Source organism: Saccopteryx bilineata, chromosome 4 (assembly GCF_036850765.1).
Source record: "Saccopteryx bilineata isolate mSacBil1 chromosome 4, mSacBil1_pri_phased_curated, whole genome shotgun sequence".
Lineage (NCBI taxonomy): Eukaryota > Metazoa > Chordata > Mammalia > Chiroptera > Emballonuridae > Saccopteryx > Saccopteryx bilineata.
Window position 1 is genome coordinate 47,721,985 of NC_089493.1, and position 12,618 is coordinate 47,734,602.

At 39.4% G+C, this 12,618-nt stretch overlaps 1 protein-coding gene across 1 annotated transcript; it reads right to left on the minus strand.

Annotated features, from left to right (window-relative positions):
- Positions 1–10,478: 10,478 nt before the first annotated feature.
- On the minus strand, positions 10,479–11,769 carry LOC136335094 (proteasomal ubiquitin receptor ADRM1-like). The gene is given in 1 exon segment (XM_066276130.1): positions 10,479–11,769. A coding segment is annotated over 1 exon segment (1,113 nt). The 5' UTR covers positions 11,730–11,769; the 3' UTR covers positions 10,479–10,616.
- Positions 11,770–12,618: the final 849 nt, after the last annotated feature.

Genomic DNA, 12,618 nt, shown 5'->3' on the forward strand with positions numbered 1-12,618 from the left:
AGCCTCACAGGATTGTTTGAGAAGCAACCCGATAAAGTCTTTGCAAAACCCCGAGTCAATAAAAAGTGTTTTACAAATGGATGTAAGAGTACAACAGTTCTCTTGTCTTCAGACAGGAAATATCAGAAAGGAAAATCTACAATATTGCTGGTTAGGACCATGAGTTAGATCAAATGAGTCACTCCTATAATGTTAAAAAGGTAAATGAGTTGGGATTCTAGTTTTCTTTATAAGACTTATAGAACACAAAGAACCCAATATAATCATGAAAATTCTCTTCTCTTAGAAAGGTTTGCTTCTAGGGACGAACAAACTGCAAGGCAGTAAAGCACATACAACACAAAAATAAGCTATGGTTATTCAATTTGCTTGTATAGAATGACAACAAATCAGAAATTTTGGAAGAAAAAAAGAAGAAAAGTCACCCATGAATGTATCCATTGAAAATGGACATGCCTAACATTTTGATGTTTTCTTCAATTTTTCTTTTATACACTTTTGTTTCCATAGTTGTGATAATATTATTGATAATTTTTATACTGCTTTTTAAAAACTTAAAATTGTAACAAATAACTTACATTGCAATGTGTGTATGCTTTGCAACCCAGAAATTGTATTGTTAGAAATCTATAATCTATTAATTTATTTACTCAGTAACAATTTACTAAAGGCATATATTACTGAGGCAGCACAGTATAGTTTTAAGAACATAGGTTCTGGAATCAGATTGCTTTGAATTCAAATTTTAGTTCTGTCCTTGGGCAAGTTACCTCATTTCTATGTTATTCAGTTTCCTCATCTGTAGTTTGACGATGATAACAGTTCTTACCACAAAGGTTGCGTTTGAACTAAGGGCCTCTCTCATAGGAATCACTCTGCAGATGTCAGTTATTTTACTGTAGAACCAGGTCCTGAATTATGCTAATATAATCCCTGCAATAATGAAGCTCACAATGAGATGTTAATAATAAAAAAGAATACAATTTATTAAGGGCTTTTTACACTGGGGAAGAAAATTTTTGTTGTACCCACAAAAACACTTGTTCTTACCTAATTCGAGTGTGCTGATCTCAAATCTGACATTAGTTTTTCTCTGTAAGCTACAGTTTTTTTGCAATTCAAGATTTTAGGTTTTCGTCTTATTGTAAAATTTTCAACATTTAGTTTAACATAACAAAGTAGAACATCTTCTTGGGCATCTTCTTTGTGAAAATATAATAATTTTCATAATGCAGTAAATACACTAATACACTATAAGATATGTTGCAACAGAATTTGTCTACAATTTCAAAATAGAACATATTTAAAACACTTATTTTAATCATAAAATTTGCGCAAAACTTATTTAAATTCTATTCAGGCAAAAATATGCATTTGTAGCTCTTGTGTTTGTGTACTTGTTGAGGACAATCACGTTTGATGCTCCAGCAATAGTCTGCTCATCACTAACAGCTCCAAGATTTTGGGAAACTTATCAAAGTGACTCTTCAGGAAGTGAATCTTAACACTCATGTTACATCCAATGTCGCGGAAAGCCAACAGCATCCTTTGAACCAGAAGTTCATAGTTTTCTGCATTTTTGTTGCCAAGGAAGTTCTTTGTAACTGCCACAAAAGACTGCCATGCTGCTTTATCCTCCTTATTTATCTTCCTGGCAAATTCTTCGTCATGTATGAGGGTTTAAATTTGAGGTCCATTGAATATACCTGCTTTTATCTTCTCAGAAGACAAGGCAGGAAAAGCAGAAATAATATGTTGAAAGCATTTAATTTCTCTATTCAAAGCCTCAACAAACTGCTTCATTAAGCAAAGTTTGATGTGAAGTGGGGGAAAAATGATCCTGTCTCGATAAACTACAGGTTTATTCACAATACTTTGTACACCCTACTTTCAGAGCTTCACGTTTTGGCTACTCTTTCTGTGTCCAGTGTTTCTCTTGAGCTCAGCTGTCTCACAAACACAGAAAGCAAAGATACTTCGCGAAACCTCTCTGTTGTCCTAGCAGGAAATTTAACATTTTAAGATCCACGCAAATGATCCAGTTATGCTCCTCATACTTCAGAAAGTCGAGGACAATTTTTATGTTATTCTTACTAAGTCATTCAATTCGGGTTGGCTGAACTGCTGAGGGATTAATGACTGCTTGGCATCAGAAGAAGACCCTTCAGATTCTACAACCATTTCCTCATGCATCTTATCAAAATACACTTGATCACCATGTTCATTTTCTTCATCCTTAGAAGAAATAAAACCATTGAAAACTGGAACCGGGAGTGTCTCAGAGTGTGGGATAGGTCGTATTGCTGAAAGAATATTAGGATATGCAGTCATATGCCGTTTTTTCTTGCCAATGCCCTTTGTATGGATCAGACAGAAATAACAGTCACTGCTGTGGTCCTTAGGTTCATGCCAAACCATGGGAATACCAAAAGGCATTCCTTTGCTTTTTCCTTTTGTCCAGTCACAAAGCATTTCCTCACAATCATGACACACAATATGAGGAGCCCAATTCTTACCTTTTTTTTTTTAATTTTACTAGGGTAACATCAATAAATCAGGGTACATATGTTCAAAAAAAAATGTCCAGGTTATCTTGTCAATCAATTATGTTGTATACCCATCACCCAAAGTCAGATTGTCCTCTGTCACCTTCTATCTAGTTTTCTTTGTGCCCCTTCCCCTCCCTGTGTTCCTTACCCCCCCATAACCACCACACTCTTATCAATGTCTCTTAGTCTCATTTTTATGTCCCACCTACATATGGAATAATGCAGTTCTTGTTTTTTTCTGATTTACTTATTTCACTTCATATAATGTTATTAAGATCCCACCAGGCCCTGGCCGGTTTGCTCAGTGGTAGAGCGTCGGCCTGGCGTGCAGAAGTCCCAGGTTCGATTCCTGGCCAGGGCACACAGGAGAAGCGCCCATCTGCTTCTCCACCCCTCCCCCTCTCCTCCCTCTCTGTCTCTATCTTCCCCTCCTGCAGCCAGGGCTCCATTGGAGCAGAGATGGCCCGGGCACTGGGGATGGCTCCATGGTCTCTGCCTCAGGTGCTAGACTGGCTCTGGTCGCAACAGAGCGATGCCCCGGATGGGCAGAGCATCGCCCCTGGTGGGCGTGCCGGGTGGATCCCGGTCGGGCACATGCGGGAGTCTGTCTGACTGCCTCCCCGTTTCCAGCTTCAGAAAAATACAAAAGAAAAAAAAAAAAAAAAAGATCCCACCATTTTGTTGTAAATGATCCGATGTCATCATTTCTTATGGCTGAGTAGTATTCCATAGTGTATATGTGCCACATCTTCTTTATCTAGTCTTCTATTGAAGGGCTTTTTGGTTGTTTCCATGTCTTGGCCACTATGAACAATGCTGCAATGAACATGGGGCTGCATGCGTCTTTACATATCAGTGTTTCTGAGTTTTAGGGGTATATACCCAGTAGAGGGATTGCTGGGTCATAAGGTAGTTCTATTTTAAGTTTTTTGAGGAACCACCGTACTTTCTTCCATAATGGTTGTACTACTTTACATTCCCACCAACAGTGAATGAGGGTTCCTTTTTCTCCACAGCCTCTCCAACATTTGCTATTACCCGTCTTGTTAATAATAGCTAATCTAACAGGTGTAAGGTGGTATCTCATTGCAGTTTTGATTTGCATTTCTCTAGTAACTAATGAAGATGAGCATCTTTTCATATATCTGTTGGCCATTTGTATTTCTTCCTGGGAGAAGTGTCTGTTCATGTCCTCTTCCCATTTTTTATTGGATTGTTTGTTTGTTTGTTGTTGAGTTTTATGAGTTCTTTGTATATTTTGTATATTAGGCCCTTATTTGAGTTGTTGTTTGAAAATATCATTTCCCATTTAGTTGGCTCTCTGTTTATTTTGTTGTCAGTTTCTCTTGCTGAGCAAAAACTTCTTAGTCAGATGTAGTTCCATTCATTTATTTTTGCCTTCACTTCTCTTGCCTTTGGAGTCAAATTCATAAAATGCTCTTTAAAACCAAGGTCCATGAGTTTAGAACCTATGTCTTCTTCTATGTACTTTATTGTTTCAGGTCTTATATTTAGGTCTTTGATCCATTTTTAATTAATTTTAGTACAAGGGGACAAACTGTAGTTGAGTTTCATTCTTTTGCATGTGGCTTTCCAGTTTTCCCAGCAACATTTGTTGAAGAGGCTTTCTTTTCTCTATTGTGTGTTCTTGGCCCCTTTATCAAAAATTATTTGATGATATATATGTGGTTTTATTTCTGGACTTTCTATTCTGTTCCATTGGTCTGAATGTCTATTTTTCTGTCAATACCATGCTGTTTTGATTGTCGTGGCTCTATAATATACTTTGAAGTCAGGTATTGTAATGCCCCCAGCTTCACTCTTTTTCTTTAGGATTGCTTTGGCTATTCGGGGTTTTTTATAGTTCCATATAAATCTGATGATTTTTTGTTCCATTTCCTTAAAAAATGTCATTGGAATTTTGATGGGAATTGCATTTAATTTGTATATTGCTTTGGGTAATATGGGCATCTTGATTATATTTATTCTTCCTATCCAAGAGCAAGGAATATTCTTCCATCTCATTGTATCTTTTTCGATTTCTCTTAACAATGGTCTGTAGTTTTCATTATATAAGTCCTTTACATTCTTTGTTATGTTTAGGAATTTTATTTTTTTGTTGCAATCGTGAAGGGGATTATTTTTTTTAGTTCGTTTTCTAATGTTTCATTGTTAGCATATAGAAAGGCTATGGACTTTTGTATGTTAATTTTGTATCCTGCGAACTTACTGTATTGGCTTATTGTTTCTAGTAGTCTTTTTGTAGATTCTTTGGGGTTTTCGATGTATAGGATCATATCATCTGCAAAAAGTGATACCTTTACTTCTTTTCTGATATGGATGCCTTTTATTTCTTTTTCTTGTCTGATTGCTCTGGCTAGAACCTCTAGCACCACATTAAATAAGAATAGAGAAAGTGGACAACCATGTCTTGTTCCTGATTTAAGGGGGAAAACCTTCAGTTTTGTGCCATTTAATATGATGTTAGCTGATGGTTTATCATATATGGCCTTTATCATGTTGAGACATTTTCCTTCTGTACCCATTTTGTTGAGAGTCTTAAACATAAAATTGTGTTGTATTTTATCAAATGCCTTTTCTGCATCTATTGATAAGATCATGTGATTTTTGTTCTTTGTTTTGTTGATATGGTGTATTACATTAACCGTTTTACGTATGTTGAACCATCTTTGAGATTCTGGGATGAATCCCACTTGATCATGATGCATTATTTTTTAATATGTTGTTGTATTCGATTTGCTAGTATTTTGTTTAGAATTTTAGCATCTGTATTCATTAGAGATAATGGCCTGTAGTTTTCTTTTTTTTGTGCTGTCCTTGCCCGGTTTCGGTATGAGGGTTATGTTGGCCTCATAAAATGTGTTTGGAAGTATTGCTTCTTCTTCAATTTTTTGGAAGACTTTGAGTAGAATAGAAACCAAGTCTTCTTTGAATGTTTGATTGAATTCACTAGTATAACCGTCTGGGCCTGGACTTTTATTTTTGGGGAGGTTTTTAATAGTTTTTTCTATTTCTTCCCTACTAATTGGTCTGTTTAGGCTTTCTGCTTCTTCTTGACTCAGTCTAGAAAGGTTGTATTGTTCTAGGAATTTATCCATTTCTTCTAGATTGTTGAATTTAGAGGCATAAAGTTTTTCATAGTATTCTACAATAATTCTTTGTATATCTATGATGTCCATGGTGATTTCTGCTCTTTCATTTTGGATTTTGTTTATATGAGTTCTTTCTCTTTTTATCTTGGTAAGTCTTGCCAAGGGTTTGTCAATTTTGTTGATCTTTTCAAAGAACCAGCTCCTTGTTCTATTAATTGTTTCTATAGTTTTTCTGTTCTCTATTTCATTTATTTCTGCTCTGATTTTTATTATCTCCTTTTTCCAGCTGTTTTGCATTGTCTTTGTTCTTCTTTTTCCAGTTTCTTAAGGTGTGAAGTTAAGTGGTTCACTTGGGCTCTCTCTTGTTTGTTCATATAGGCCTGAAGTGATATGAACTTCCCTCTTATCACTGCTTTTGCTGCATCCCATAGATTCTGATATGTCGTATTGTCATTTTCATTAGTCTGTATATATCTTTTGATCTCTGCGCTTATTTCTTCTTTGACCCATTCATTTTTTAAAAGTATGTTGTTTAGTTTCCACATTTTTGTGGGTTTTTTCCTTTTTTTGCAGTTAAATTCTAGTTTCAAGGCTTTATGATCAGAAAATATGCTTGGTGCAACTTCAGTTTTTCTGAATTTGCTGATGTTGTTTTTGTGGCCCAACATATGGTCAATTCTTGAGAATGATCCATGTACACTGGAGAAAAATGTATACTCTGTCACTTTTGGATGAAATGTCCTGTAGATGTCTATCATATCCAGGTGCTCTAGTGTTTTGTTTAAGGCCACTATATCTTTATTGATTCTCTGTTTGGATGACCGATCTAGAGCCATCAGCGGTGTATTAAGGTCTCCAAGTATGATTTTATTTTTGTCAGTTTTTGTTTTAAGGTCAATAAGTAGCTGTTTTATATATTTTGGTGCTCCTTGGTTTGGTGCATATATATTAAGAATGGTTATGTCTTCTTGATTCTTGATTCAGCGTCCCCTTAATCATTATGAAATGACCATTTTTGTCTTTGAGTACTTTTGCTGTCTTGTAGTCAGCATTATCAGATATGAGTATTGCTACGCCTGCTTTTTTTTGGATGTTATTTGCTTGGAGTATTGCTTTCCAGCCTTTCACTTTGAATTTGTTTTTATCCTTGTTGCTTAGATGAGTTTCTTGTAGGCAGCATACAGTTGGATTTTCTTTTTTAATCCATTTTGCTACTCTGTGCCTTTTTATTGGTGAGTTTAATCCATTTACATTTAGTGTAATTATTGACACTTGTGAGTTCTCTATTGCCATTTTATGCATTGCTTTCTGTTAGTTTTGTGTCTTGTTTGATTCTTCTCTTTCGTTTTTCTAGCTTTTGTTTTTGTTTGGTTGTATTCCATACAGCTTTCCTCTGTTGCTATCTTTTTTTAAATCATGTGCTTCTGTGGTGGTTTTTTCAATGGTGGTTACCATTAAGTAATGAAAAGTGTTCCTACCCTGTTCATTGTAGTGCACTATCTTGTTATCTTGTGAGTACTTTTGCACTCCATCGTCCTTTCCTACTGTTAATCTCCGTCCTTCCCCCCCCCCTTTTTTTGTTGTCACAGTTTAAATTTGGTTTTATTGTGTTCTTGGTGGAGCTTTTACTTGTGGTTTTGTTTTGTTTTGTTCTTTTTATCTGGTTGGAAAACCTTTAGTAATTCCTGGAGTGGGGGTTTTCTGATGATAAATTCCCTCATCTTTTCTGTATCTGTGAATGTTTTTATTTCTCCATATTTGAAGGATAGCTTTGATAGGTATAGTATTCGTGGCTGAAAGGTCCTCTCTTTCAGGACTTTAAATAATAGGGTCCACTCTCTTCTAGCTTGTAGAGTTTCTGTTGAGAAATCTGATGATAATCTAATGAGCCTTCCTTTATATGTTGTATTCTTCTTTTCCCTGGCTGCCTTGAGAATTTTTTCTTTGTCGTTGGTTGGTGCCAATTTCATTATGATGTGCCTTGGAGTAGGTTTGTTGGGGTTAAGAAAACTTGGAGTTCTGTTTGCTTCTTGAATTTAAGGCTTTAGTTCTTTCCACAGGCTTCAGAAGTTCTCATCTAGTATTTCTTTGAATATGTTCTCCATTCCATTTTCTCTCTCTTCTCCCTCTGATATACCTATTATTCTTATGTTAGTCTTTTTGATGGAGTCAGACAATTCCTGTAGGGCTTTCTCATTTAAAAAAATTTTTGAGTTTCTTTCTTCTTCTATCTGTTGTGCCTCAAGTTGCTTGTCTTCTAATTCACTAATCCTACCTTCTATCTAGCCTGTTCTATTAGCTAAGCTTGTTACCTCGTTTTTCAGCTTGTGAATTGAGTTTTCATCTCTGTTTGGTTTGTTTTTATAGTTTCAATTTCCTTGGTAATATATTCTTTGTGTTCATTGAGTTGTTTTCTGAGCTCCCTAAATTGCCTTTCTGTGTTTTCTTGTATATGTCTGCGTATTTTTAGGATTTCTAGTTTAGATTCTCTGTCATTTAGCTCCAAGGTTTCCAATATATTAAATTTTTCTCCATAGATTTTCCTCATCTATCTGTGCTACCTCTCTGTCTTTTGTATTCATGATACTCTATTTCCTTTTCCTTAATGGCATCTGAGGGTTGTTTTGTTGATAGTATTAATGAGAATTAATAAAGAATAAAAAGTCAAAAAAATAAAAATAAAAAAGAATAAAAAAATTATTATTCCCCCCCTTTTTTTTCTTCTCTCCTCTCCCCTCCTTCTTGAGAAAATCTTGTGGTGAACTGTGAATTATATTGTGCTAAATAGAACAAAAACTACCTATAATGGAAGGCCTGAGTTGGGGAGAAATGATAAAGTGGCAAAAAAGGGGGTATGGACCCACAAAATGCAATAAAGGAAAAAATTTAGGTCAAGAATAAAATGATTTGCTTTTAGGTAATGGTTGACTAAGAGATATGATGAGAGGAATAAGAGGGAACTGGGAAAAAGGGGGAAAAATTAAAAAATTACCATTCTATCTAGTGGCGCAAGAACTAGATAAAATGGAGAGCCAGGGTTGGGAGCACTGCTATTGAGTTAAAAAAGCGAAGGAAAAAACCCCCAAAGCACCACAAAGAAAAATTTGAGTCCTAGATAAAATAATTTGTTCGTGATTGAGGATTGAATGAGAGGAAAAGTAAAGGAGAAAAGAAGAAACTAATATAGAGGGAGAAAAAATAAAGAAAGAGGAAAACACAAAAAGAAGAAAAGAGAATAAAAGGAGAGAGAAAGAGAAAGAAAGAGTTAAGGGTTTTGAAGTGCAACCCTCATAGAGAGAAAGGAAGAAGAAAGAAAAGATAATGGGAGATGTTACACTTATGGGTAGTGTAGTTCAAGGAGAGGAGAGAGTAAGACCGGCAGAGAATTAAACAACCAATTTGGAAGAGGAAGAAAATGATCAAGATAAGAAGATAAGAGAAACAAACAAAGATAATAAAATGGGATAGGTTATAAAGTCTGGATTATTCTTGATTTTGAGAGGTTATCTTCTTGCTTTTTCTTTTCTCTCCCTCTTCCTGGTCAGTGACTCTGTACCCGGGGTTCTGCCCCTGTGGCACACTTAGTTAGAGGTTTGCAGTTGATAAGTCTCTATGGCAATGTCATATATTGGGCTCCAGTCTCATTGGCAGTCGAGGCTCATTAGCATTTGCAGGCTCCGCCAATGAGAGAGTCCGTGTTCCCGGAGCCTCTCTCCTAGTCTTTCCTTCCTGAATTAGTAGCCTGATGATCCAGCTATGGAGTTGCTGCTGCCTCTGCCTGGAGAGCAAGAGGCTCAAAAAGCTGGCAAATCCCCACTCTGTTCCCACTCAGCACGGGGCTCTGGGTAAGGCTCAATCAGTCAGAGCCCCTAGCATAATCAGGTGGGGCTTCAGCCCACACAAAGACCTCTGACTCTGCCCCTCTGTCCGGGAACACGGGTACTCACTCCCGGGGGAATCTCTTGCCCACTCTCCATGCTTGCCAACCAGGATATCAGGCCAACTGCCTCTCACTCTGAGTGAGGTGCCCCACCCGCATGGAAAAGTTCGAGCGTAGGGAATTTTGCTCCCGCTCCCTCCCCACGCACTGCCTTTCAGGGCACAGGGGCAACCCCAAGACTCTGGTTTCAGCCCACACAAAGGCCTCTGACTCTGCCCCTCTGTCCAGTAACACATGCATCCACTCCCAGGGCTCTAGGAAGAATCTCTCGCCCACTATCTGCATGCCCCGACCAGGAGATCGGGGCAGATGGCTGTCCCAAGTGCCTTTCTTTGTCTGGATTTTGCACAAGCGTTAGCTTGTGTTGACTGGGTTGCCACAAGCACAGTTTTTCCTTGGCTTGGATGTCCGTGCCACAGTCTGGTTCTATTCACACCCTATGCCTGCCTTAGTTCCTATACTCTCAGTTCCCAGTGAAAGCAGACCTTATTTAGGTTAGTGAGGAAGATGGAGTGTTTCTTCCTTCTTATTTCCCTCAGGGTTGATTATATATTTAGTCAATTTTTCGCTCAATCATACCTTCGCATTTAGTGTGGAACTTCTGGAGGCTCCAAGGATAGATTTTTCTGTCTCTGGCTGAAGATCTTGTTGAATTTTTGGGGAGAGTTATTGGTATCACTCCTTACAGCGCCATTTCTCTGATGTCACCCCGATTATTGTCTTGATCACCAAGGGGAACTTGAAAATAAGCAATATATGTATGTGTCACAAATGATAAAATATTGCGCCTTTGATGTTGAAGTGTGTAACAGCCACATATATAACAGAAGGTGTCAGGATTATTCTTACATTTACGCCTATTTGAAGAAGCCATGATTCTATCTTTTTTTTTTTTTAAAGAAAAGAATTTTATTTATTAGCAAGTTGGAACAGAGGTAAAGGGCATGCGACGGACCACAACGCACTGCTCATGCGCACAGCCGAGAACCCTGCCCCGTCGAGACAGCAAATAACTTAATCTAAGCTCATGTCCTCCTCTTCGTCCTTCTTGTCCTTCCTGTCACCCTCCTTCTGCTCTGGCCTGGCGCTGTTCTGCATTGCTTTGGCAAATGCTTCCACATCACCCTTGTTTGCAGCCTCCACAGCCTCCACGGGTAGCCCAAACTGGCACATGAGGGGACCCAGCTGTCCCGAGGCCAAGGCTACACTGAACATGCCCAAGGCCTGCTGGAACTGGGGGGAGGTCAGCGTGTTCTGGATCTCGTCTGTGGTCTGTGGGAGAGACTCCCCGGAGGGCAGGTAAGGCAGCAGGCGCTCCTGGACGTCCGCATTGGCAAGGATGGGGGCCATGATCTCGGGCATCAGGACACTGGCCAGGTCAACTGAACTGGGCGCCGGGCTCGGGCTGGTCGCCGTGGCAGCTGCCGGAGCAGAAGGGGCAGGGGTGGCGCGGGTGGAAGAGGTGGTGGAGGACGGCGTGACCGCGGCCAACTGGCTCCGGGAGCTGGATGAAGAGCTGCTGGCCGGAGGCCCTCTACTCCCCAGTAAGCTGGCCAGGCCTGGCCCAGTCAGGGCCCCTAGCCCACCCAGTCCTCCGAGGCCGGCGGGTCCGATGAGCTGCATGAGCTGGCTGTGGCTCATGTTCCCCAGCAGGCTCTGCAGGCCCCCCTCACCACCCAGTGCAGACAGCTCGTGGCCTCCACTCCCGATGGTCCCCAGCGCCCCGGGCATCGGAGGGTTGTTCAGGTATTCGTTCGCTTTACGGCAGTGCTCCTCGTCCTGGTCTGTCTTGGGCTCCTACATTCAGAAGAAAAGCCACTTGGACCCGGCCTTGAACTTGAGCACATAGACCCTGCCGCTGGGGCACTGCGGCACACGCTTGAACTCACAGTCATCAGGGAAGATGATCAAATCGTCTTCCACATTCCCCGACATCCTATCCTTCCAGCAGAAGTGAATGAGGGAGTCATCCAACTGCTGGATGTACACGAGCCCTTTCCTTTTATCTGGGGTGACGGTCGTCCCTTTTAACGACATCTTTCCTGCCCGGAACTCCACCAGATACTTGTTGGAGGACCCACGGAAGCCTGGCACCAGTCTTGGAAACAGAGCTCCTGAAGTCGTCATCCTGGTCCGTGCGGGGAGACTCAGCCGAGAGGCACAGTTCAGGTTCATTCGCTCTTCCTCCTCAGCGCCTGCCGGACCCCGCCAGAAGCCCCACCATGATTCTATCTTAAAGCAAAATAAGAGGGTATCTTTATCAGATAATAATTTTTTACATTTAAAAACAACTACAATTATGTAAAAGTGGTGCTTGTAAAACATTAATTGCCTTGTGGTTATGTTCAGTCCAAGAGTAGTTGCCTTTTAATTCCAATTTAAAAACCAATGCATGCCATTAACTGTAACAAAAAGAAATTAAAATTGCATAAAAACTAGAGCGTGCACCAAAAAATGGATTTCAGATTTGGAATCAGCGATGCAGAAATATATAGAAACAGTTCTAAAACCTCATGCAACCGAAAAATGAAAAAAAAAATTGTTCCCCAGTGTTATAGTCCCTAAACGGTTGAAGTCTTCATACATATTATTTCATTAACTTCTTTTCTTTGTCTTTTTAAAGCTTGTATTTTTTTAAATTGAAGTATGATTGGCTGTACATATTTAATATATACATTCTTACTCTGGATGAAAAAGGTGAAGGGACCAAGCAGTACAGACTGGTAGTTATAGAAGAGCCACCAGATGTGAAGTGCAGCATAGGGAATATAGTCAGTGATACCCGGATGAATATATGGGGGGGCCAGGTGGGGTAGCTGGGGAATATAGTCAGTGATACCTGGATGAGTATGTGGGGGGCCAGGTGGGCAGCTGGGGGACCATTCTGTAAATCACATAATTTTATAACACCTTTGCTGTATATTTCATTAATTTTTAAAATTCTGTAGGAAGTGTTAGATTCAAGGAGTACTGACATGCTGGGGCTGCCAAGAGTGTACAAGGTCCCTGTGATGCT